Source organism: Notechis scutatus, chromosome 5 (assembly GCF_049901735.1).
Source record: "Notechis scutatus isolate UNSWTSFEM ecotype Mainland chromosome 5, rNotScu1.2, whole genome shotgun sequence".
Lineage (NCBI taxonomy): Eukaryota > Metazoa > Chordata > Lepidosauria > Squamata > Elapidae > Notechis > Notechis scutatus.
Window position 1 is genome coordinate 76,884,211 of NC_142013.1, and position 24,962 is coordinate 76,909,172.

The 24,962-nt window shown below is 38.8% G+C and overlaps 1 protein-coding gene across 1 annotated transcript in view; it reads left to right on the top strand.

The window, feature by feature from the left end:
- PRKX (protein kinase cAMP-dependent X-linked catalytic subunit) overlaps positions 1-24,962 on the top strand; it is a 50,636-nt gene that overhangs the window by 17,087 nt on the left and 8,587 nt on the right. The window contains exons 2-4 of the mRNA XM_026666893.2: positions 12,854-13,022; positions 15,914-16,177; positions 22,976-23,095. Of these exons, the coding sequence (XP_026522678.1) occupies positions 12,854-13,022; positions 15,914-16,177; positions 22,976-23,095 (553 nt within the window). The remainder of the gene's footprint in view (positions 1-12,853; positions 13,023-15,913; positions 16,178-22,975; positions 23,096-24,962) is intronic.

Genomic DNA, 24,962 nt, shown 5'->3' on the forward strand with positions numbered 1-24,962 from the left:
AGAGTATGAAATTTGTTCTGGGTATGAAAAATGGCTTCAGATGCTCAATTGAAATTAGCTTATAAACCTCATTGCTTGCAAGCTCAACAGAGATAAAAATATACATTGCTTGATTATTTTTGTTTAAAAGTTATTGTACTTATAAAAATAGTGTTCAGTCTGAAAATAATGTTTTGCAGAAAAAAGAAATAGATTACTCTTTTTGTTTGTTTGTAATGACTTGTCAACAGTAGTTTTTATGCATGTGAATGATGCAAAATAAAGTTTAAAATGAAAGAAAAATGGTGTGTAGGGAATGTAAACTGTTTTTTTTAAAGTTAAGTCCATGTTTCTGTTATGTCTGTTCTGTTATGTAAAGCAGGTACACTATTCAGAATTATCCTGCTTATTTTTAATGAGCATACTGTCTTTATATGGATGGTATGTGGAATAGGACTGTGTAAGCTTTCAAAAGATGTCAGCCAAAAAAATTTGTACTTAAAAATCAGCATCTTTTTTCAAAGCATAAAGGATTACATTTGAAATGCTCCTATCAAGCTTTTAGTAGGTTAATGCATTTAGTCATTGGAAGACAGTTTTTGAAGAAGTTCAAGGAGCTCTCCAAAAGATACAACAGTTTTTAATGTTTTGATGACAGGTGCTTCACTTGCACTAAAATGTTTTATGAAATGCGTCTTGGATGCTTTGTAAAGCTTAGCAGGGAAACATCCAGTTCAAATAAAAATAGAATTTTAAAAAACTACATTGAATGTGGTGCTTTATCTCAGTCTACTTAGAAACACATTATGTACATATGCATATACATGTGCGCGCACACATTGATTTAGTGTGTATATATGTGTGTGTGTGTGTATGTATATATATATATATATATATATATGCACACACACATACATACACACACACACACACACACACACACACATATGTGTGTGTGTGTGTGTGTGTGTGTGTTTCTTAAGTTTTGCAGGTACTTACATGTATGGTATTCAGCTTTGCTCGGGTATTTTCCCACGTCATTGTAGTTGTGTTTTTAAAGTTGTAGCAGCGTTTGGCAGAATCTCATCTGCCATCATCAGGCGTCTGTATTGTGTTCATCTGTGAGTCTCACAGATGAACACAATACAGAAGCCTGATGATGGCAGATGAGATTCTGCCAAACGTTGCTACAACTTTAAAAGCACAACTACAATAACGTGGGAAAATACCAAAAAGCTGAATACCATACATATATACATACATACATACATACATACATACATACATACATACATACATATATATCAATCTACTTCAAATTTTTTTAAAAAAATCTTCAGCCACAATAGCTATAAATATAATTTGAAATGAATGTTTTTAACAGTAACTTATTTTATGACTTGAAAACTCTTTTTTTTTTAAAAATCCAAAATAAAAGGTGTGAATTATTTTATGCTAAGGGAAGCTGTCAAAGTTTAAATCAAGTGGACAGTATGGTTTGTTAATGCTGCTTCTTAACTTAAAGATTTTCTTGGACTTACAGATATCTAAAATCTACATTTTAACTTTCTGCAAAATAACAAACTTTAGCAGGCCCTGGCTGAATAGCTATAATATTGAGTTGTGGAAAAAAGTTTTATATACCATAGAATGAAACTTTTAATGTTAACAACTAACATAAAAATTAATGTATTACTTTATTGTCTTGTGCTTTATTGTGCATATCAACATTACCCATTTACCTGAAGCTGCTATGGTATGTTTGATATATGCTCAGAATTTGCTATGAATGCAAAAATGCAAATGCTTGAGGTGCTCAACAGCATACAATTAAAATATCAGCTTCTAAAGCTGTACGAGTGGCCACTCTTGTCGGCATCTATTGTCATCAAAATAGCAACTTTGCCTTTGACATATTTAATAAACTCTTTGATGTATTTTCTTTAGAGGAAAATAAGCGTATATATAATTAGCTTAATCCTCAGGAAAAATTAGTCACACACACAAATGTGTTATATTGTTTTTTTGTTTGGATGGTTGCTTTTGGCACTATTGCCAAAGGCACATGTTTTATGTGGCGCTTAACAACATTAGCATAGTGTTCGTTTTTATTTAGAACTTAATGCTATCCTTGCTAAATCAGATAAAGACCAATCTTTTTCACAGTGACAAACCAAATACCTATTTTTCTTTTTAATATATTTTAATTAAATTTTTGAAGAAAATATAAAATTAGAGAAGGGGAAAGGTAGTGTGCAAATGACTAAACAAGAATCTTATAGATATTATAATTTTACATTGTATCACTATAAATATTATAATTTTACATTGCATCCCTTTAAGTAAATGAATATTTTATATCATTTAAAAGGCTTTAAATTCTCCCTCGAGCCGCTCGGAGCATCCAGACTGTGGGATGTGCTTCTGAGTCCTCTTCTTTCAGGCTGAGCTTTAGACGAGGAAACGCTCCGCCCCTCCCACGTGGCATCGCGCAGCGCCCCCCAGTCTTTTGCTCAGCCTCGAAGAATCAGGCTGCGTTTCAAAGAGCTCCTTGGCTGTTTCATTGAATCCTCCGTCCTAATAAGGTTTGCTTCCTTCCTCCTCCTGCGCAAAGGGTCAGGACTCAAGGGAAATTTTTCCCTGTCCTCAGGGCGAGTTGCGGGCTCGCAGCGCCTTCAGCGCGACGCCCCCACCCTTATCAGATCGCGTCGCTGCCTGCGCGTTGCCTGTGGCACGCGCTCCTCCGCTGGATTCCCCCCACCCTAAACGCCAACCGGGAGGGCTATCGCCCCTAGGGCTTTAGGAGCGCCGAGCTGACCGGCCAAGCCTTCCTTTTCTTCCGTCCCGAAGGCGCCCAGGCAGTTCAGCTCGAGGACGCCATTTTGGCTCCACCTCGTGGCCGGGCGCTGAAAGTTTCTTATTTAATATTCAGCTGCGGTGAATTAAATCTCCAGGCCTAGGGTTAAAGCCTAGCTGCCCATCGAACTGCCTGGCTAGTCTTGGTTAGTGCTTGTTGGCCTCCGCAGCCCTTTTCGGGCGAAGTTGCAGCCTCCCCTCCGGTTTTTTCTTCTGTTGTCTGGAGGCTGGCTGCCAGAGGCCTCCTATTCAACTCTAGGCCTCAGGCGTTATTCGACTGATTTGGCACTGAGAGATATACATCCAAGGAAATAACTATAATAGAATTTATATTTGATCCAAATACAAAAGGAATAATAACAAAAAGAAATAATATTTTTGGTACAGCAATTTTTCTCTTAAGATATTGGATATATCGGAGTACCTGTATATTCAGCTGATATAAAGAATATAAAAAGCACTACAGAAAGGAACAAAACAGGATTACATAGCTAAAAATATATATATATTTCTGTTATCTCTGTACAAGTAAAATTCCAAAAGGGGAGCGGGCCAGCCTCATCCTCACCCGGCCTTATCCAGGCCTGATCTGGGCGAGCCAACCGCCCTTATTAATCTCTATTGTTCAATATGGCAGACGACAATTCCTCTAAACGTCCTTCATTGAAGGCCAAGGCAAAGTCCCACTATTTGCGCAAGCAGGACAAGGAACCTAAGGGCTCTAGAAAGGACAAGGAACCTTCCAAGGCCTCTCAACGTGACGCCTTAAGGCGCCACAAGGCGTTAGAAAAAGAGTTCGACAGGCGTTCAAGGGAGTCCCGCTCTGAACCGTCTCTACCTCCTCCTCCACCCCCTACCTCTATTCAACCTCTCCCCCAGGCCTTTCTTCCCTACCTAGGCGCAGTTCGCCCCAGGGTCTCCCGACCCCGGTCCTACGATGAGTCTGACACCCGAAGCCACTTTTACACCCACGGCTGCTGGTCTGCGCCAGGACGAACCTTCTACATCTGAGGTGCCACCTCACATCAGGGCTTGGATGGAATCAGCCATCCGCCAGAGTGTTATAGAGGAACTACAGCACATGTCCAGATCAGGCTTCTCTCCTCGAGTCTCCGAGCACGACTCCTTGTCTATCAGATCCCTTCCACAACCGGTCCCCCGGTTGCTCAGGTACTCTCTCAGAGGGACAGCCCTCCTCCGGTTGGGGCCCAGGTTGAGGAGGAAGGGGACTTTAGGGATTTCGAGGAGGAGGATTCCCAGATGGGTTCCTCCCGCTACAGTGAACCTCCCTTAGAGACTGACATCATGGAGGGGAGATGTCCGAGGACGAGGGCACTTCGACTGACCAACCCTCCTTTGGGGGCTCTTCAAACCACACATGTTCAAGTCCCTCCTTCTTAAGGCCAAGAATGTCTCGGGCCTTCTTTCCCAGGCCCCTGCTGACCTCCCCCCATCCCAGAGGGCCCAGAAGATTCCATTTTCACCCAACCAGTGGTTGAAGCTGAGGTCATCCCTTCCCCCCATATTCGTAGATCTGGTAGCGAAGCAACTATCCTCCACAGGGACCCCTCCCACACCCTCTAGCCAAGACAAGAGGTTCTTTAATCTCGATTCGGCACTGTCCAGCCTCCTGAACATTCCAGAGGTCGATGACCCTATTGTGGGTCTAGCTTCCTCCTCTACACCTAGTGAGGCCCTAGAGGCCTTGAAACCTGAGGATAAGCGGGTGGAGCTGGCCCTGCGCAGGGCCCACCTATCCGACGCCTGGGCCATTAAGTCAGCTACCGCCGCCTCTTTTTCACTAGGTCCTCTATCCGCTGGCTACGTCCAGCTCAGGGAACACGTCCCTGCTTCCAACCTGAGGGCGCACCAGGACATTGCGAAGCTAGTGGCTGCAGCCGAGTTCTCGGCTGACGCCACTTACCAGTCGGTAAAATTCTCTTCCAGGGCCATCACGTCCCACGTCACGGCTCGTCGCCTGCTATGGCTCAAACACTGGCAGGCGGACGTAAAGAATAAGGTCAAGCTGGCCACTGCCCCTATTACAGGAGACAAACTGTTTGGCCCGGCCCTCGAACCCCTGCTGGTCGAGGGTCGCAGCAAGAGGAAGTACTTGCCTTCCCTTCTTCGAAGATCGGAGACCAGGGGCTCTCAGCCCTTTCGGAGGAGCTTTCCCGCCCTTTCTACCAACCCCCTTCCCGCCCAGATTCCCCGACCCCTTCCTTCCGATCCCAGGATCGCACGGACTCAGGCGACAGGACCAGGCGAGGGGTGGTTATAAGAGACCCTTTCGGGTACGGGAGGAAGGCCCTACCGCAGAAGGTAGAGCCTCCTTCTCCTCCCCATTGGTGGCCGCCTCAGCCACTTTGCCGCCCAATGGGACAAATCCACTTCCGATGCATGGGTTAGAGACACAATAAGGTTTGGTCTCGCCCTCGAGTTCAAATCCACTCCCCTGATCGCTTCTTCCCATCCCCTCCTTAGGGGATCCCACCAAACGTGCATTAATGGATGCAGCCATCCATCACCTGCTTGATATTCAGGCCATTCAACCTGTCCCTCCGGCTCAGAGAGGAAAGGGATTTTACTCCCATTTCTTTGTCGTGCCCAAACATTCTGGGGGCTGGAGAGCCATCCTAGACCTGAAACGGCTCAACCGTCACCTTATCCAGCGCAAATTCAAAATGCACACCTTGCAATCCATTCTCCTAGGCACCAGGCGGGAGACTGGCTGTCCTCCATAGATCTCTCTGAGGCATACCTTCATATTCCTATCAGGCCCTCTCATCACAAATTCCTTAGGTTCTGTTATAATGGCCTTCACTATCAATACGTGGCCCTACCCTTTGGGCTGGCTCGCCCCCAGGACCTTCACCAAGGTCCTGGCGGCCCTGGCGGCCCACCTCAGGAGCATTCCCGTCCGCCTCCACTGCTACTTGGACGATATCCTTATCCTGTCCCCGTCCAAGTCCCAGGCAGTCAGGGATACCAGGGTCACCCTTTCCGCCCTACGGGCACACGGGTTTCTAGTCAATTGGCAAAGAGCCAACTTACTTCCTTCCACCCGAATCAACCACCTGGGTGCCATAATTGATTCGGTCTCAGAGAGAGTTTTCTCTCCCCAGAGAGGTTTCTTAGCATTCAAACCCTGGTCAAACAAATTAGACGCTTCTAGGAGGGTGGCCTTGCTTGACCTCTCTAGATTGTTGGGAAAAATGGTGTCATGCATCTCTATTATTCCCTGGGCCCGCTTACACAGCAGGCCCCTCCAGTGGTTCCTGCTCCCGCTCCAAAGATCCGGAAGAAGCAACTCGAAGATCAGAGTCAAGGTCCCTCCAAAGGTCCTCACGTCTCTTCTCTGGTGGACCAATCCCGCCATCAACAGAGGCCACCTCTTTGCGGAGCCTCAAAGACTCACCGTCACTACCGACGCAAGTCTATCCGGTTGGGGCGCTCATCTCAATTCACTCTCGGCGCAAGGCAAATGGTCGCCGACCGAACAAAGATGCAGCATCAACTGGCTAGAGCTCCATGCCGTCCATCTGGCTCTGCGCTGCTTCCCCAGATCCGCAGTCGCCATGTTCTCGCTCTACAGACAACGTCACGGCCAAGGCCCATATCAACAGGCAAGGGGGCACCCAGTCAATTCAACTGATGAGGGAAGCCGAGCGCCTTTGCCGCTGGGCAGAGGCCAACCTTCTATCACTAAAAGCCGAACACATCTCCGGGATAGACAATACCCAGGCGGACTGGCTGAGCAGGGCCACGGTGGACCAAGCAGAATGGCGACTTCATCCATCCCTGTTCGAGGAAGCGTCCAAGATATTCGGCCTTCCAGTGGTGGATCTGTTCGCTTCCCCATCCAACACACAACTTCCACGGTTTTTCCCGGTATCCGTCTCACGGGCGGAGAACCACAATGCTCTGCGCTGCCCATGGCCCCCAGGGCTCCTATATGCCTTCCCTCCGCTCCCGCTAGTGCCTAGAGTCATTCAGAAGCTCATTCAGGAGAGGGCAGACCTTCTCCTGGTGGCTCCCTATTGGCCCAGGCGACCGTGGTTTGCGGACCTCCGCAACCTATCGGTAGCGCCCCATGGCGGATCCCCGGACAGGGTCTCCCTCTCTCAGGGGCCCCTTCTACATCCGGAGCCTCAATGGCTACAGTTAGCCGTCTGGAAGTTGAGCGGATCCGTCTGACTAGCGAGAACCTATCAAGCCATGTCATCGACACTATTTTGCCGCCAGGCGACCCTCCACTACACGAATTTATGATGCCACTTGGAAGGGGTTCTGCAAGTGGTGTAGTGGGTCCCAGGTTGACCCTCTCTCCTTCCGTGGCTCAGATTCTGGAATTTCTTCAGGAAGGCCTTCGCAAGGGGCTTGCACCTAACACCCTGAGACGACAAGTCTCTGCCCTCTCAACAGTGGTCTCCTGTGATAACTACGGCTCCCTTTCCCATCACCCCGGGTTAGATCCTTCCTTAGGGGTGCCACCAACCTGTGCCCTCCCACTGTTCACAGGTTTCCCACATGGGACCTCAACAAGGTCCTAGTTTCTCTTACACGTTCTCCGTTTGAGCCTTTGAGGGAGTCATCTCTTCAGTTCCTCACCTTTAAGGTAGTTTTTCTAGTAGCCATCACTTCTGCTCGCCGAGTGTCGGAATTAGCAGCTCTGTCAGTCAGGAGCGATCTATGTGTGTTCCATGCAGACCGGGTCGCCCTGCGGCCTGACCCCACTTTCCTACCCAAAGTTAACTCGCCCTTCCATAGATCTCAGGAACTGGTTCTACCAAATTTTTGCCCTAGACCCTCCGGGAACAGGGAGGTTCTTTGGCACACCCTAGATGTTAGACGGCCTTGCGTATATATATTAAGCGCACTCAGTCCTTACGAAGGTCGGAATCTCTTTTCCTGTCCTTTCAACCCAAGACACTAGGGCTCAAGGTTTCTCCTTCCACTATCAGCCGCTGGATCAGGGCGACCATCGCCAGGTGTTACCTTTCCCATTCTCTGCCGGCACCGGTGGAATAACTGCCCATTCCACCAGGAGTGCAGCCACTTCGCGGCCTGGGCCACACAAGCCCCATTGCTGACATTTGTAGGGCAGCCACCTGGGCCTCTCCGTCCCCGTTTATCAGGCATTACAAGATCGATACGTATGCCTCAGCTGAGGCCTCCTTTGGCCGGCGGGTCTTACAGAGGGTTGTCAATGATCCGGAGGGGCCTTCGGGCCAGACGGAGTCCCACCCATAGGACAGCCAAGCTTTGGTATGTCCCACAGTCTGGATGCTCCGAGCGGCTCGAGGAGAATGGGGCGTTGGTCCTTACCTGATACGCCCTTCTAGGCGAGCCGCGAGGAGCATCCAGCCCCACCCTAGCATCTCCGTCTGGTGGGGACTCCTGTTTTCAGCCAAGGAGCCAATAGTTGATTAGATAGGATTAATAACTTCTCTTCTCGTTATCGCAAAAACTGGGGAGACGCTGCGCGATGCCACGTGGGAGGGCGGAGCGTTTCCTCGCCTAAAGCTCAGCCTGAAAGAAGAGGACTCAGAAGCACATCCCACAGTCTGGATGCTCCTCGCGGCTTCGCCTAGAAGGGGCGTATCAGGTAAGGACCAACGCCCCAATCTCTTTTAAACTGTAATCAAAATGATTAGCACAGTATAAGTCATAAGATGAAACTGAATATTTGCAATAAATATTCACAATTTCATAAATCAATAATTCTGTTTTTTTCCTCTTGCACATATATAACTACAGATAGCCCTTGACTTGTGACAATAATTGAACCCAATATTTCTGTTGTTAAGTGAGACATTTGTTAAGTGAATTCTGCCCCATTTTACGACCTTTCTTGCCATAGTTGTTAAGTTAAGTTACTAACATGGTTGTTAAGTGAATCTGGCTTCCCCATTTACTTTGCTTGTCAGAAAGTCACAAAAGGGAATCACATGATCTTGGTACACAGCAATTATTATAAATATGAACCATTGGCCAAGCATCTGAATTTTGATCATATGATAATGGGGATGCTATATCAGCCGTAAGTATGAAAAAGGGTCATGTCACTTTTTACAAAGTTAAATTGTAACAACGGTTATTAAATGAACTGTTGTAAGTCAAGGACTACCTGTACATGCACATATGGAGGTCTTTTTGTGTGTGCATATTATCACAAGCATAATCTACTAGCTGAGGATAGCAGAACTGACTTTTAGATAAAATTCTAAAAAAAGGATTTATTATCATCCTGAATGTGGTGCTACAGATAATCACTGAGAAAAATTGACTTTCCCTTTTATAAAGCAGGAATGTCATACTTAAAATAGTTTTGCCTAAGATACTTCCAAATACTGAAGCCAAAAGATAAATATTATATATTTATGTATAAATAAACTTGTCGGCATCTATTTTACATAGGAAAGCTAAAAGTATGTTTGACCTGTCTTTCATCAATAACCTTTGCTTTTTACAATGCCTCTTGTAGCCAAATTCAGACACCTTTTTTGTATTGTGTTTCTTAGTTTCATTTTTCTCAGCTATTATAGTAGCTCTTTTGTATTTTTTAGCTGCTGTAGTGTTGCATTTGTAATAACTTTTTAGCAATTGCTAGCCAGACTTTATTATTAAAAATAATATTCTTTACTCTTGAAATAATGTTCTATTGCATTCATTTTATTACAAAGATTATGTTGCTCCAATCATTTTGATTCCAAGCAGTTTGCAAGAAGCAAAATACAGATACTATAATCATAACAAAATAAACAAAATATCAAAAGCAAAATTCTATCACCATAAACCTCATAATGATTTAAAATATTATGTTCCATTACAAATTTATTACATTAATCAAAATAGTATTGCTTTACAAGACCACCTTGAAAACAAGGTTGTTTACTAGTATGTTATGCAATGTAATAACAGTGTTAAGGGATTTAATCACATGTAAAATTTCCCAAGGTGGTTAAATGACATTATTGAGTAGGTTAATAGGCATTTTCTAGAAACTGTTTACAATTCCTATGTTAACATCACGGCGCTATAATTCAAACATAGTAAGATAAGTAATTGTTGTCAATTAAGCTTGCATTTAGAAAGTTTTTGATTCTTGTATGTCTTTGCTAATATCAGTCTGACTCTAATAATTTATGTAATGTTTTATATAGGAATTTATACTGGCTTTTTTTTCATTTAAAATCCCTGAATATTCTGCTATAATAATTTGCTATAATGGGCAGGTAACTGTTCTATCATCTGAAATTATTAATATCTTTTTGAAGAGAATGGCTTATAAATCCATACATAAGTGGAATAGAAGATGAGTTTGCCCTTTTTAGCCTTTATATATTTACCTCAGGGAAGATTGTGTCCTTTGCTTCTGGACTTATAAATTTTATCTACCTGTTCAAGAAAACAGGATATATGTCCAATAATTATAATCACTAACTTAAATTTTATGTTTGACATAATAATTTTCAAAAAGCAACTGTATTAAAGGGCTTTTACTATCTGTGGGTTAAAAAATAGTTGGTATGATCAGGGGTGAGATGCTGCCGTATAACAACCGGTTCAGTGCACACGTGCTTTGCACATGCGTGCATGTGAACAATACAAAAATCCTTACCTGCTATGTTACTTTGGGGGAGTAACACAGATGAGGAGCGGCAATCCACTCTTCCACCCTAATCAGCTGAGGCGATAAAGGTCAATAAAGCACAGGGGCAGCCAGGCGATCCCACATGATCTTCGGAGCTAGTGATTTGCCCGAACTGGTCCAAACAGGCAGAATTCCACCGCTGGATATGAGTATAAAATCTAAAAACAAAACAAACTGTGCTGCTTTAGAGGGAAAATGAAGTGTAAAAAGCAATAATACCATGTTCTCAGCTACTAAATGATCTATATAGAATTTGTTAGCACTTTAGAAAATCTTGTAGTTTTGTATTATTCTTTCTTTCAAATTTGTAAAAAAGTTCATATATAAAAGTTCATATATAAATGTATTTAAGGTAGATAAGCTAACAGATATTTTAAATATGAAGTTGGGAGTTGCTAAATGTAAGAATTGAAAACAATGGAAGTAACAGGTATGCAGACAAATACCTTTTTTTAACATTACCGAGGATTAGATGTGAGTACTCTGTACTCATCTCATGTGACGGAGAACTCAGGTGCTATGCTGCAAATGCAATATTGTTGCATCCAACCATTACAATTTAGACATAAATGAAAATGCTTTTTTCCACCCAATTTTCAAGCAATTATATGAATTTCTATCCCATACTAAAATGCTAAAAATGATGCATATATTTAAAGTGTGCAGATGCTGGAATATGGGATGGGATATTGTCTGCTATAAGCAATGAATGTACAAGACTGATCCTTTCCCCACTTTGCTGTATGGTATTAAAACCATAGCTGGAAATAGGAAGAGGGTAGAAATCATTAAATGCAATGTGAATGGAATACTTCAGAAATGTGGGTACTAAAATATAAATAAGTAAAATGAGTGTGTTCTATGTGTATTGCATATAAAGTGGATGACCATTGAGTATTTTGAATATATATGAATGAAGATCAAATCATAATAAAATTATAAAATAAAATCATATATGAAGAGTAAGAGGAAAGGGATAGATGAAAAAGATGATGTTGGTGAACTTTAGATCCTCAGAAAAAGAAAAGCAGCAAATTCAAGAAATAAAATACAAATTATATTTGTTGTATAGATGCTGAGAAAAGTATGAAAAGCTATAGTAAATGGTATTGATGCAAATGAGGTCTAGGTAGATTTCTTTCCCTCTCATTTCCTGAGATTTCTTTACCTCTTATTTCCTGAGTCCAGGGAAGTTCTTTGAGTATTTTCACCAATATCATTAATTGGTTTTGGCCAGTATCTGTCCTAATGAATCTATTCTGAGTTACTACATCATCTTAAACTGTAATAAACTATTCACTGTAATAAAAAGTATTGTGTCATTGAAGTGACTTTAAATAACAACAAAGGAAAACATTTCTAAAATACATCACTAGAATACATTGTGTACAGTACTTATTTACCATTGTGCAAATACTCCCTTTGAAGATTTCTCAGCAGTTATATTAACACAGGAACTTTTGTTGCTAACAATAAGGCTGATTTGACAGAACTATTCAAATGATGAATATGCCTATGATCAAACCTAAACAATAAAACAGAGAATGATCATGCTCTTTGAAGGCAATGGCTATTATAGTCTTAAATATCTTGAGAGTATCGGGTGATAGTTCATAAGGTAGAAGGGCTGCTTCAGAGAGTCCAGCCCTTGTTACAGAGGTGGGCTGCTGCAGGTTCAGACCAGTTCACCCGAGCCCTTTGTTCCGATTCTGTGTGGTTTGGAGAACCAGCAAATTGCACCACCAGCTGGCCCTGGCCCTGTCTGTTTTCAGGCCATTTTTGGCCATAAAAACAGCCTGAAAAAGGTTCCAAAAATGGCCTCAAAATGGCCTGAAAATGGCCGAAAATGGATGACGGCGGGGCCAGCTAGTGATGGGATTAGCTCCAACTGGCTGAATCCTACCTGTTCCTTTGAGGAGGGTGGCCGGGAATCGGGGCTGGGTGTGATGAGTGACATGCCACACCTACCCAGCCAGAGGAACGGTTGTTAAAAAATTTGCAGCTCACCTGTTAATATTCACATTACAGAAAAGAGCATTAAATAGCCTTGATTTAAGTAAAAGTGAATCAAAGAGCAGTAAATAGCCTTTTACCTTGATTTAAGTAGAAATGAATCAGCCAGCAGAACTGATGTGGCTACCTGTTTATCCTATTTCTTTTTAAACACTGACTTTAAGAACTCTGTGTCGGTGACGCTGCAATATAACCCTTATCAGTTGATTTTTTTTTACCTTTATCAGTTGATTTAGGTTAATCTTTTCTTCTTACAGTATATATGTTTCATTATGAAATGTAACCAATTTTTATTTATATACTATATTTATATATCTCATTGACTTTTTTTTTCTTTCTGATTTTCAGGGACAGGCACTTTTGGGAGAGTTCACCTGGTGAGAGAGAAGGCTGCTAAATGCTACTTTGCATTGAAAGTAATGAGCATTCCAGATGTTATTCGGCTAAAACAAGAACAACATGTACACAATGAGAAATCTGTTTTGAAAGAAGTGAATCATCCATTTCTGATCAGATTGTAAGCTTCATCTTCTTAGTTCAATCACAATCAGTTGTCGCAGTCAAAATCTTTGAGTGACAAATTTGCACTTTCTAAATTCCACTTCTATAAATTTTGAATGGAAACCAAGAATGATTTACCTTGAGTAGACTTTTGTGACAGTTGACACTACAGTTATTCCTTTTTTAGATAAGGAATGACTACATGAATGAAAGTTTATGCTTTCAATAAATAACATTACTCCCATTTTGAATGTGCTCTCACAAATATAGCAGTTTTATTTGAATTGGCACTTTTCTTCATTAGAAAGAAATAATGGAGAGATACTTATAAGCTTCAGGAAAAAAATGGTTACATATTCAGTGTTTTAATAAAGTATTTGCTGATAAGTGCATTGTGTTACAGTGCACAAAATACAATTCCCTCTGTTTGAAACTACAGGAAATCTGTTTCTGTATATGGCTCATTACTTTTTTAAAAATATCTTGTGGTAATGGGTGGAGTAATGCACACTACCGGAAATGTCAGAATTTCACAAGTTAAACTATAAACAGAGGAGTTATAAGTACATATTGCAAAAGTAATTTCAACATAACAAGATTATATCCTGATAAGATGAAACTGACAAAAAGAACAAAGGATAGCAAGCTCAGTTAAAAATGCAGTTCTTGCCTACCAGTAATGACACTGAGAAATAAACATGTAAAACTGATGGCAGAATTAATTTTGTACAGGTTATATTTCTGAGTCCTCAACCATTTTTTTTTTCAAATTGTTCAAGTATTTATCAATTCATTGTTAAGAAGTGAATGAAGAAAAAAATAGAAGTACACTGGAATAATAAATTTATTGGACTATTTCCAGCGATAGTTTTATGCTAATGCAGGATCTGGCAAGCTGTGGCTATTTGGATCTTGTCATTTATGGTGATTAACTGTGTTGATCCAATGCTGAAACTTGGACTTAAAAATTTCTAAAACCTATGTGGCTACTACTCCTGTCTACTCAATTGTTTGTCCATATCTTTAGGCAAAACAAACCTTAAGTTTTTTGTGTTGAATATTTTCTGAAATAGGTAATATTTTAAAGATGGAAACAAAAGGGAATGATAGCAAAAACAGCTGCAAATATCCTCTCTTGTTGTTTCCTTCTTTAATAAATATTCAATGGGATCTACCCAAGGACAGCTTTGTATAAACGACAACTATGGAAGGTATTTAAATTGAGCCAAACCCCAAATCTCAAAATGGTCTAGGATATTCTGAATATTCTATACCAATATTTTCATAGTAGAGAATGGACTTTATTTTTCTGCCAGAACATTTCGTTTTTAATTGTTTCAATTGCATAATTGTGGAATTGGGAAATCCTGCATCAAAAATAAAAGCAAAAATAATACAAAAAAAATCAGAAACAAAAATTTAAAACATGTAACAAGTTTATAAAAACACATTACAAAGATAAAATAAAATGGATATGGAAATCATGTGTTTGAACTTGGTAACATTCTTGTATGGATAACTTGCTTTCCTAGAATAATATTTGGTGTTACATCCCTGCTAAGATTATTTAAAAAGTAATAACATTTTAATGTGATGGATCTGTCCTCAATGGAAGAGTTGGACACTGATCCTTATGATTATTTTTACTACGTCTTGTGAAACTGAACTTCAGGGTTCTTTTCCCCTTCAGCTGAAGCTCTTATTCAGAGCTTCATATATTTAAATGTTTGTAAAGCATATTTTTTACTTACTTGTTTAACCGGGTTCTCTTTATCTAGTCTTATGACGTGTGGAAAAGAAATCATATTTTGGGTCAAATTTATGCAGCAATATTGAACATTCAAAGGGTTCACAAACTTTTAAACAACACTATAAATATACAGAGAATTTCATACAGGGAATGCATATTAAATTTTAATACAAGTGGAGAAATTCATGTATGATTCTATGTCCTCAGTTTGGGAATTGTATCATTTATGGAAAGCTTTGACCCACTCAGCAACTTTGTATTTCATTTAACTCTTCTTTTGTTCTCTGGTAATTATACTTCAACCTTGATGCAGAATCACAGAGACTTGGTGAATTAAGCATCTATCTTTTTAAATTAATCTTTAAAAATTGCAGTGATTATGTTTCTGTACTTGGCTTCTGTCAGCTGGTGCTCCATTCAAAATCCAAGAAAGAAATGCTTAGACTCCATTAATTAGAGAAAAGATATCTTTTACTGGAAATCAAGTGGTAGCAACAAAGGAATTCTGAATCTGAGAAAATGGGCGCGTAAATCACATATACAAAGTAATGGCAACGTTCCCACCCCCAATAGTTAAATTGGCTCATCCAATTAAAAGTTGTGTATACCATCATGTGGGCATCTCCAAGTGGTGATGAGGTCTCTGTCCGTTGACCCTGACATATTTTGATAAAGAGTTGCATCTGCGCATAGCATAGGATAGAAGCCTAAGCAAGAATCTACCCCGCCCAGCTTATACAGTTCTGTTTTGTAACACCTCCAGCTCACTTCCCATAACCATATCCTCCCCCCTCCCCCCGTTACTTATGACAGCCGAAAGAAAGGAGAAAATCTTGAAGGCTGACAGCTTCAGACTTCTTTGCTCCTTTGCCTGTAAGTGTGTAGAACTCCCTTTCAAGACCAAGCTGAAATGTTTCTGTCAACATTTAGTCATGTTATGAGAAAACCTAGTTGTTTTATTAGAGGCCCTGGAATAAAAAAAAGTATTTTAAGATTTCTAAGCCTCAGCAGTATTAGATCTTAATTGAAATTAGGCAGTAGTAAACACTCAGTTTGAATCTTACAAATTCTAAGTCTTTAAATAATTGTTGTCTTTTTACTAACATGTTGAATTGTTTAAAATTTCTGAAAAACTAAGTGTGTTTTTATTATTCCAGATATTGGACTAATCACGATGAACGATTTCTATATATGTTGATGGAATATGTACCAGGAGGTGAACTTTTTAGCTATCTACGCAATATGGGACGCTTTAATAACGGCACTGGACTATTTTACTCTGCAGAGATAATTTGTGCAATAGAATACCTCCATTCAAAAGAAATTGTTTACAGAGACTTAAAACCAGAAAATATTTTATTAGACAAAGAGGGGCATATCAAACTCACAGACTTTGGCTTTGCTAAAAAGCTTGTTGATAGGTAAGTTATTTGATGCTGACCTTGACTTCTTTACAGGGCAATATGGGGAAATGGGTAGAGAAAGTGATTTTTTTCATCAAACTAATAGCATTGAACATACAGTGATTGTACTGTTTGTTTCAACCTTCCTAATTGAAGATTCCTAGCACACATTAATTAATTGATTATATGCTGTCAAATCAATATCATCTCTTAACCTGATCCTTCAACTATTCCAATGCTACACCTATCCTCTGTAACAGTCCATCTACCCAGCTACTTGTAATCCTCTTCTTTTGTTTCCTGTAATACACATACATAATTAAAAACATTCAAGTAATATTTTTCCAAGTGCAGATGCATAAAAAGAAGAAAGCTGTACTAGCTTAAAAGTGTAATAAACTAAAGCTTATATCAAAGCTTTAAATTTATTTAAATGACCTTAGAAAATTTTAATCATACATCAACATTTTTATGTTGTAACAAAATATTGTAAAGAAAGCCAAACATCAACGAAGGCAGACCATTCCATAATAAGGTCATTCAATTAATTAATTTAGAAATCTTTGAATATTGATTTTTGAGAAATTTTAAAAAATATATTTACTATAATTGAATAAAAGTTTTTTTCTTCAATTAAAATAAATATATTCAAATTGAGTTACTGAAATATTATTTCACAATTTCTTGAATGATTTATTTTCCTACTTTTCAGCTTTATTCTCAGTGTGCTTAAGAATTTACTTCAAATTTATCTAGTGTTTGAACTTCCATGTTTTGATATCCAAGTTTAATTTAGCTTCATTGGCACAAACAGACACTTGCCATTTACAAAAAAGAATCAGTTTATTTAAATACTAAAAATTCTCTCGTCCCCACCCTCACTCTCAAAGGAGAATGCTTAGTTAAGTGATCTAATTGCATAGTTCAGAGTGCTTGAGAAAAATTCCAGTGTGAAAAGGGGATTAATAATATTAAGTCAGTTCAGTACATACAGAAATTCTTTGTACAAGTATTTCAAACCATCTGAATGCTGAATAAACATTTTACTTGTCATAATGGTAAAGCGGATTTAAAAATAAGGCTATGGATCGCACAGTGGACTATTTTTTGCACAGAACAAAATATTGTGAGCAAATTAATGTTTTTGTATCAGTTTTACCTTCTAGCTAGATAAAGAGTTGTGAAGGCATTTATTTCATTCCTCAGCACAATTGTGTTTAGAAACATTGTAACAGTATATATACTCTTATGTTGCATTAAACAGTATAATTTGCTGTTTTACTCATGTGAAGATTCTATGGCTATAGCTTAAAATTAGCAGAGACAGATTATTATAAGTCTGTAGTTCAATTTTGATTATATTGCTTCTTTTTTATTGAATTTTATTTTCATTTTTTCTTTATTTTCTTTATTTTACAGTGTAACCTTTGTCCAATAAATATTGTTGCTAAATAGTAAGTTGCTTAGCTTTATGTGGAAGAATCTTGTTCTAAAGCAGTGTTTTTGAAATCTGGAAACTTTTAAGATGCACTGGCTAGAGAATTTGGGGAAATGAAGTCCACATATTTTAAAGTTGCTATGTTTGAGAAATGCCTATGGAGATTCTAGTCATCCAGGTCATGATTGTCCCAAGGGTGCTTTTTCAAGAGGCAACTGGACTTTCTTGTTTTTCTTTGAAGATGTTTTGCTCCTCATCCAAGAAGCTTCTTCAGCTCTGACTGGATGGTGGGGAATGGAAGAACATACTCCTTGCAGACAGCTGGTCATTTGCATTCTTTTAGAGAATCACTAAGGTCACCTGGATGTTTATCTGTGTCATCAGGGTCACCTGAGTAGTGCAAATGGGTGTGGAGCCTTCTTGGAACTGTTGAAAGGTCTGTGTTATAGACTGGAGATTGATGATGCTGCATCACTCCCCCTCAGTTGAGAAAGGGCTGTTCAATTTTGACATAGCTGGCCTCTTTGACCCCTCTTTCAACCAGCTGTCCTCTCTATCCAAAATGTGGACTTTACTGTCTTCAAAAGATTGACCTTTGTCTTTTAAATGCAGATGGACTGTTGAATCTAGTCCAAATGGGTTTGTTCTCCACATGTTGTACCATGCATTTATGAAGTTATTTCAATGAATACAAATGAGCAGCTGTCTGCAAGGAGTATAAATCTGTCCTTTCTCCACCATCCAGTCAGAGCTGAAGAAGCATCTTGGATGAGAAGCAAAATGTCTTCAAAGGAGAACAAGAAAGTCCAGTTGCCTCATGAAAAAGCACCTTTGGGATTTTTGTGAAACACTTTTCTAAGCACATATAATATAATTAAAGATTCAGAATTCAAAATTCTATTCATCTGATATGTAGACTTTCCTGAAACTGTCATGGTAGGGAAGAAGCAACTGCTACAAGACAGCCCTTTGGGTGACAGGACCAACCTCAGCCCAGACCATATATGTGCCATGCTGGATCTCTGCCTGACCTTTACCTATTTTAAATACAGTGAAGGTTTCTACAGACAAAATTGTGGCCAATCTCTATATGGAAGAAGTAGAAACCAAAGCCCTAAACTCCTTCACCCACTCATTGATATAGTGGGCCTTCGTCAAATCCCCAAAGGACCCAGTAGGAGCTCCTCCATAACAGATAAGAAAGCTGTCGTTTCATACTTTGCAGAATTATCTGAAAAGCTCAGGAGGGTCTTCAGCCAACACAACTTATCTGCACATTTAAACCCAAGAATATTGTGGTTCGCCGGCACCCTGTGGTATCGGACAGTGGGAAAGAACAGGGTCCATTCAGGAGTCTGGGGGAGACTTGGACTGGGGTCCTGCATCCGATGCAGAGATGGGGCCAGGACCATCTGGGAGTTGTGTGCTGACTCCGGAGCCTCCAGAGTCTGGCAGCAGTGAGGCAGAGGAACAAGGGGAGCCTGTTCCCAGTGCGTGTGTGCACAGAGCTGCTAGAAGGCAAGAGCAGCTAAGACAAAAGGGGCTATTCTGGAGTAAGGCTTGGAGGTGATTGCCCCTCCCCCAAGGTATAAAGGAAGTGCAGGGGTAGAGAAACTTTTGCAAGAAGCAAAGTTGTTCGCTCTGTTCATATTAAACCTGGAAGCTCTATGTGGACTTTGTACTTTGGTTGGTTTTTTACAGTTAATTTGGCACTTTAGTTGTTGGCAGCAATTCAAAGGATATAAAGGTGGGTGCTTATTTTGAGAGACTGAGACTCATTACGGCTGGGAATGAACATAATTCCCAGCATTGAAATGAAACAAGAGTTGTTTGAACTAACCATGTGCTTAATTACGGTCTCAGGAAGCCTTGGTCAGAATAAAGAATACACGAAGGCAGAAGCTTTTCCACTGCAAGGATAAAACACCCAGACACAAAGCAATGTGGTACATACAGTACAATGCAGTAAGACATATGCATTGGCAAAACAAAACAACCACTTCATAAATGCATAGCACCATATAGGAGAACTAACCCATCAAGAAAAGATTCAGCAGGCCATTTGCATTTAAAAGACAAAGGCCATTGTTTTGAAGTCAGCAAAGACCACATTTTGGACAGAGAGGACCACTGGTTTGAAAGAAGGGTCAAGGAGGCCAGCTATGTCAAAATTGAACAGCCCTCTCTCAACAGCGGGGGAGGGATCCCATATCATCTATCCAGTCTACAACACAGCCCTTTCAGTAGTTTGAAGAAGGCTCCACACCCATTTGCACTACTCGGGTAATCCTGAGGACACAGATAAATCTCCAAGTGGCCTCAATGACTCTCTAAAAGAATTGCAAATGACCAACTGTCTGCAAGGAATATAAATCCTTCCATTCAGTCAGAGCTGAAGAAGCTTCTTGGATGAGAAGCAAAATGTCTTCAAAGAAAAACAGGAAAGTCCAGTTGCCTTTTGAAAAAAACACTTTTAAGATAACTCCTATGAAACTTATCAAATTTGGTACTCAACTCATTTTGATGTGAATATTTTATCCCAGTATTCATCATTTGTTTGGTACACATAAGCTAGAACATATAAGTGTTAGGTGCCTTGTGACTTACTACATTATTCCTTATGGGAAAAATTGTTTGGTATTCATCCTTTTTTATACTCTTCGCACCTCTCAAAACCAATTAGCAATGAGTACTAGCATACCACTGTAATTAAATAGCTTGTTTCACATTAGCATAAGGTAAACTTTTCTGAAATAACTTCCCCTCTGTTTTTAACATTCAGCAACATACAGCCATATGAAACCTGGTTCTATACTATAGAATTAACTCCAGGATTCTCTGAAATATACATGAATGTTTCAGCATATCAAATTATATGAAAAGTGTACCTGGATGGTAGGAAATGTTAAGATGATTGCTATATTTGTGCCAGTTAGCCAAGTTACACTATACATATAGTTACACACACACACACACACACACACACACACACACACACAATGTGGATAGAGTAGGATCTTAGGAACATAAAGAATGACAAGTTATGGTTCTAACAATCATAATTTTTGATTCACTAACAGCCATAGAAGAAATTTTGGATTTCATATCCCGTCATTGTGTAGGTTGTGAAGTTGTCAGTAGTAGAATAGAATAGACTTAACAGCATTAACAGTTTTCCACAGGGATACATTTACCAAAATGTTTTTAATTTTTTTTTTACATCCAATTTTGTGTTTGTTTTATATGACCAAGATTACATTCCATGAATATTAACAGTATTGCATAGTATCATTTATATGGAGATTTGTTGTAATTCAGATTATATAAAGGAGAAATCCTTGCGTTACAAGAGAATAACAAATAGTTTCTGACTGTATTCTTTATTATGAGATCGAACTCTCTGAATTATCTTCCAATGCATTCTTACCCTGTGTTAATGGCTGTTCTACAAAGTTATCTGAAGTGTTCATGCTCCCTAAATAGTCACTGCAGATTTCTGTAATTGTCCTGAGGAGTGGAAGAGAATAAAGTGGGAATGTAAATGACTAAAGAGCACTTTGTGCTTGATTCAGGCTGTTGACATCCTGTAGCATCCATCTATGTTTGTTTTTAAAGGATATGAATAACCAGTGTTTAAAGACTTTCTATTAGGTTTATGGAATGCCATCCAGATGATGTCCTCCAGGTTATGAATGACTTGACAAACCTGGTCTCTCTCTCTCTCTCTCTCTGCGGGATGAATCATCACTTGCCTATATGACTTTTTCAGCTGCATACTACATACTACATACTGGCATACTACAATTTTAATTATATGCATAGTTTCTTGGGTATACATTCTATTGAACAGAAAGACTATCTTCTAAGGGACCAAGCCTAAGATTGCTCTGTAAATTATTTACATGTGACTGACAGACTTAGGATTGTTGGTTGAAACACAGACTCAAATCCAACATAACATATAAAAGGCTCATAATATATGCAAAAAGTATGAGTCTTCCTTCACAATTGTCTTCGTCTTTCATCTGTTCATATTGCCACTATCTTGTGGAAGACATTTTTTTCTGTGAGATATTAAGATAAACAAGGATAGAATTAAAAAGCACAAAGACAACATCATGGGAAGTGTGTACGTGTATACAATTATATAGTGATTAAAGTATTGCATGAGAATTGGGCAGACCTAGATTCAAGTTCACCATCAGCCACAGAAATTCCCTTGGTAAATCTGATCACTCTGTCACCCAAATCCATCTGTTCTGGTGAAGATAAAATGGTGATTGAGCTGTTTTTTTTTTCTAGAGAAAAGGTAGAATATAAATCTTATAAAATATTGAGAAATATTTCAAATAGAATGTGAATGACAAATATGAATTAGCAGCAGATTGTACTTCCCAGTCCTATATGGATTTCTAAAAGAAAAGGAAATAAAAAGGTAGAATTGATTAATATATTCTGTAACTTAATTGCCAGTCTCCCTAATCTCCCAAAATGTCCACCCTAATCTCCCAGTAGATCAATATTTCATCCATCCTATTCTTTTTGAATAAATCAGGCGAATGAAAAGAGCACTACTTTTCTTCCATAGATGGTGTAGTTCAAAGTGAACATAACTTATATGGTTGCAGTTTTTACTGATTTCATGACAGTAGATGCGTTAGAATTCTACGTGGATGAGATACAAAAAAACTACAAATATGCTAATGGAGGAAATTTTGCTAGTGAGAGGAAACATTATTTCATGCACACAGTATACAAAATTAAAATTTACAGTGTGATGAACTTGGGAGGTTCCCTTTATCTTTAAATGGGCAAGTCATAATTAAAATACTGTAGGAATTGATTGGCTACATTAGGCTCAAATGAAAACAGGTCATACTTCCAAATGACTAAGATACCATTTAAAAAATGTATTCCTTACTGAACTATCCTAAAAAATAGTCTAGACAATGTGAAGACAGATGCTTGTTGCCTGGAAACTTGCAAAATCTAAGCAAAAAGTATTTCTATTTTTGTAGTCAGAAAAGTTGAACAAGAGAAAATAAAGTATGACAATAGTTGCAACAGTAACATAAACCTGCACTGATAAAGTCTATACAGAAGATATATTTGCATTTATTTGAAGTCAGATTTAATCTAGAATAAATTAGGTAAGCATGGAATGCTGAAATCCCTGATTAAATAATAACAAGCATTGCTCATAGGTTTTTAAAATCATTGATTATTTCTTCAATGTGATTACTTTTGTAATACAGCATTTTTGCATAGGGAATACAGATTTGTTATATACCTATAACTGTTGGTTTTTATTTTATTATGGAGCCTTATAGAATTTATTTATAATAATATTTGTTGTATTGCATTTTGCTTTTCTTTAGGACGTGGACACTCTGTGGAACACCAGAATATCTTGCACCAGAAGTCATACAAAGTAAAGGTCATGGAAGGGCAGTAGACTGGTGGGCCCTGGGCATACTGATATTTGAGATGTTATCTGGGTAAGGAAATCTGCAATTAAGAAAATGCAAATGTCTGAAATATTAATCTTATATTGTATGTAAAAGCAGTTTTGCACAGAATAAACTTGTATTTGATATCAAATACAATAAATATGCCAAATTTAACATTGTGTGACAAGAAGATTTCCTCCCCCCCCCCCCTCCCAGTCAAGCTATTATATATAAAATCCAGCAAACCTCACTCTCTTAAACATTAATGAAGTTATCTACCCTGGTAATGAAATATCTACAGGAAAACAACGAAGCTGAGAAAATTACCAAGAAAGCAACAATATTATACATTGCAATACATAAATATAGTTAATGAACAATGTATTTAGGATCGGACCCAGTTCCAGGGGAATTTTTCTTAAATATATAAGGTACTCAGTATATTAAGATAATCTTATATGTTGTGTTTCTGATGTTGTATTTATCAAATAACAAAATATTGCTAGCTTGTTTTGCCTGTTGGGTTGAGAATGCTGCCAATTTAGTTTCCAGCATTTTAGTTGGTTTTTTTTTTCCTATGGGTCCACATAGGGGAGAAATTGAATGTTATATGATCCTAGCTATACATTTAATCCATTAAGTTGTAGCATTCTCAGAGTAATATGTAGATGATCTCCTTGTTTTATTGAAGCATTGTGAGAATTAAGACTTACAACATATTTCCAGGGCCAAAAGTCCAGATACTTAGTTTGGATTTGGAACGGAATGTTTTTTCTTGTTACAGTTTCTTGACAATGACACGAAATAGATTACTTCCACACTATCTTTGAAAGAAGTTGTAGGAAAATGCACTTTATCTTATCGGTTTCGAGTTAATGGAATTTAAAATTATTCTTGTAGAAGAAAGTATCTTTTACAATTGAATCAATTCTATCACAAAGCAACAAGCACATAAAATCAAGGCATTATTGTAGGAACTTTATAAAAGCTTGAGGGTTGCGGTGCTTTGCAGCATCTCCTTATGTATGATTTTAAAATGTTTTGGTTTATTTTAAAGTATTATTTATAAGCTCTCTCAAATCTAATTAGGTTTCACAGAAGCATATACACTGTTAAAATGAATAACTATAAAATATTTGTACGTATTTCACAGTTCTTCAAGCATACAGTTTTGTTTAAAACTCTGCTATAAACATGCATTTTAATTTATGGTAGTCAGTAGCTTGGTAACTTTGCATATATCTTTAGATGTCATGTATATAATTCACAGCTTGCCACATGGCCATTGAATATTGTAGCATGAGACAAGAGCTGAAAATGGAATCTTTTGATTTGCTGGTTGTGAAGGCAGTCCGACTGCAACATCTGTCATTGATTGATTGCCAGGGTTAATTTGGCTGCTAATTTGGTCTATTCTTTCTCTCTTAGGATAGGTGGCTATGTGGATGGCTATATCCTTCCTCTTTATATGTCCCTCTAAAATTCAGTGGTGCCATTTTCCTGATTTAGATCATTAGTCCCATCTTCATATAAAATACCTTTTATATTGGCCTCACAGGTGATCCTAGTTAATTTAAATTATCCAATAAATTACAGTTAAACATTTCATGGATAATTGCATACATTGCATACAATACAATGTGATGTTTTGTTGAGGGAAAGTATTATAAATGTAAAACAGGAGAAACAGAATGCACCATAATTATATACTATATAGCTTTTGACCCACTGCTTTTCTTTTCTTAAAAGCTGCAGTGAAAATGCTATTTAATCAATTGTTTAAATGAGATGTAGTTAATTATCAAATATGTATAAAGAATGTTTATTATGTCACTGCAGAATAGCAAAATATATTCTTTGCAATAAATTTCAATTGTAGTATTTATCGATTTTTGTGAATATTCACTGCTTCATT